Source organism: Amblyomma mixtum, chromosome 10 (assembly GCF_055824585.1).
Source record: "Amblyomma mixtum isolate Tamu chromosome 10, ASM5582458v1, whole genome shotgun sequence".
NCBI lineage: Eukaryota > Metazoa > Arthropoda > Arachnida > Ixodida > Ixodidae > Amblyomma > Amblyomma mixtum.
In genome coordinates this window covers 114283942-114286630 of record NC_143021.1, presented here as the reverse complement: position 1 = coordinate 114286630, position 2689 = coordinate 114283942, and the positions used below count along the sequence as shown (strand labels likewise).

General features: G+C 42.5%; 1 protein-coding gene across 1 annotated transcript; it reads right to left on the bottom strand.

The window, feature by feature from the left end:
• Positions 1-309: 309 nt before the first annotated feature.
• Positions 310-1500, bottom strand: LOC149326713 (uncharacterized). Its single transcript, XM_089564654.1, has one exon. The coding sequence runs from the start codon at positions 1498-1500 to the stop codon at positions 310-312; it is 1191 nt and encodes a 396-aa protein (XP_089420780.1).
• Positions 1501-2689: the final 1189 nt, after the last annotated feature.

Sequence of the window (2689 nt, the reverse complement as noted above, 5' to 3'; positions counted from 1 at the left end):
CGTTTGGCCAATATAGTTTCTTATCCCAATAAGCTTAATTCCGCAGTGCAAAAAGCAACATCTCTTTCAGTCGTCAATTAAACTCCACCGGACTCTACAACCAAAAATAAAAAAGAATTTCAATGCTCAAAATGTGAATAAAATGGCCGAGTGGTTCACTGATGTACAAATTTGTACAAGGGACCAAGGCCTTGTCCGATGTTTATCATTTAGCATCGGCCTCCTGTTAGACACTGTCTGAGGATCAAATAAAGCAAACAAAATTTTTCATGACTCCCTGGCACACAGCTAAATTTGCCATGAAAGCATCTAGCATCGTTCTTGCTCATTTCCGACCTCACACAAATATGAAACATTATCTATGTTTATAAACACACACTGTGCAAGAACATCTTCAGTAGAAAACAAATGGTGGTTTTCTGACACACAAGGCACAATATGGGGCACATAATGGGACACATTTGGCACGATGCGCATTTGTTGGCAGTGAAAATAAATGGAATTCTGAGCCACATAAATACCGAGTATATATGAGTAGGTGCCGTCCTTCATCTTTACATAACATGTACAGCTCTTCTTAGGTACAACATAGTCTGCGGCATGAATGATGATGCTGCCCACCTCTGCACGAAAATACTTGGAAATGCTAGGTACGCAAGCAAATCTCTCTATGAAGAGTTTTTCAAGACTCTGCGACAATTCTCGAATTGGCTGAGCAGCTCCAAGAACACACGTTTGAAACCACCTTTTGCTCTTGGATTCTAGTTCACATTTAGCAGCTGCAAGGCGGCCTGAAAGTTGTAACACTCTACTTAAAAATCCATATGTTTGATGCATGATGCACCTTTCTGCCACCTGCATTGGCACAGATTTTGCAGCCGAAACAAGCTTCAAGGCTCGGCCATTAGAATCCTCAAAGGGGAATGTTGAAATGCCCCAAAGTGGACCGAACATCCGTGTTGCCTTTGGTAAGTGAAGCAGCTGATGAACGTTAAACGTTGCTGCTGCCTCTCCATAGAGTTTTGTGACTTGTGTAGCAAATTGGAAGAGTAGCTTTTCTGCATCACTAATATCACTTTCATTGACCACATCCTTCAATAGCAAGAAAACTGCTTTCACAAGAAGGGCAAAATGGGACACATATGTATGCACAAGAAACCCTGAAAGACACGGCAAGCTATAAAATAGTAGCCAGTACCGCCACTCTGTGGCCTTCCAGAATGCACGTTCTGAAAGTGGCCGTGGCATCCTTGCAAACGTGATTGGAGGTTTTATGCACCGTAGCCTCGAATCCAAGATGTTAATGTGCCTGCCAATATAGAAGGCCGATCCCGTGGCTGACAGCCACAGCTCAGTCAGCTGCTTGGTCACACCCTCCAGCACACAATGCATGTAGTCTGGTGGTAGTCCCCAGACAAGGTCCAGACCCTTGAGCTTCATAAGACAAGATGGGCCTTTCATGCCAAAGATTGCAGTCTTCTCCAGCGTTGACCGAAGCATCGCATTAATCACACCTGCATGCGTCCTCTCAGCAGCCACCTGACCATGACAGGGAAACTTCACTGTTCCTGGACAAAAACATATTCACATTTGTCATTACGGTGGCTGCTTAGGCAGCTTGGAACACATTTTTCTTTCACTACATCAGTTTACGGCATAATAAATAGTTGAAACTGCACCCTTGTGTGCATTGTTCTTTTAATTCTAGTTTACTAATTGTTTATTAAGTAAGAAGCAAAAGCAGCGATGCAATATGTGTATCTCTGCTGACATCTCGTTGCTTGCCACAGTTTTGCATGCAATATGTGCGAATGACAGCGGTGCTTGCTGTGCACAATCAGGAGTGAAGACGGCGATCTGAATCACTATGGGAATGCCAAGATGTCAGCATGAGTGAACTTCTCTTTGCACCTCCTCGAAAGTTGTGAAAGCTTAGTGGTTGAGCTACTTGTGAGGATAGCAACCAGAATGCAGACATGCGTTAGATGTGACTTAGCCATGCACTTGCAGTGAAGTTCCCCGTACCTTCAATGAGAATCGGCCGGGTAGCTCGAATATATCTTTAGACACTTCAATAAAAAAAACTGGGGATCCTGCCTTCCCAATCAACCTGCTGTCATGGCAAGCACTTATACATGATGGCGATAATCCACCATGTAATGAGAGTTACACTGTTCTCTTCTGAAGCCTGGTAAGTTGTTACAACTGCAACGGATTATAAATATCGGTGAGCTGCTTGCTGCTCAACATTGGGTAAAAAGGCTTCTCTGTAAAACACCTGTTAACAGGCTCTTTAAAAATTGTAGTAAAAAATTGGATGGAAATTAACTCCTTTTCTTGCTGCACATATAAAAGTATGCAATGTTTAATGTGGTGGCTTCGTAAAAACCAATTTTCATTAACAAAAAAATCCACGGATAATTCCCTATGAAAGTCACAATAAATACAACGCTGTCCTTCATGTTCGATTTTTCATTCGACTTGCTATCTTTTCTTTTTTTCTGAGCACACATATTTCCCAGGGCAGGTTGCATCTACATTCACCAGATATAAACGTTTGCTTAGACTTCACCTGTAAAATTTGCAACAGGCACCATGCTTCACTTATCCAGCCAGAGCTTTACCTCTGTCCAAGCACAGAGTCTACATGAGCAGGTTGCTATCAATCTATTTCACTCTGCTCATTGTA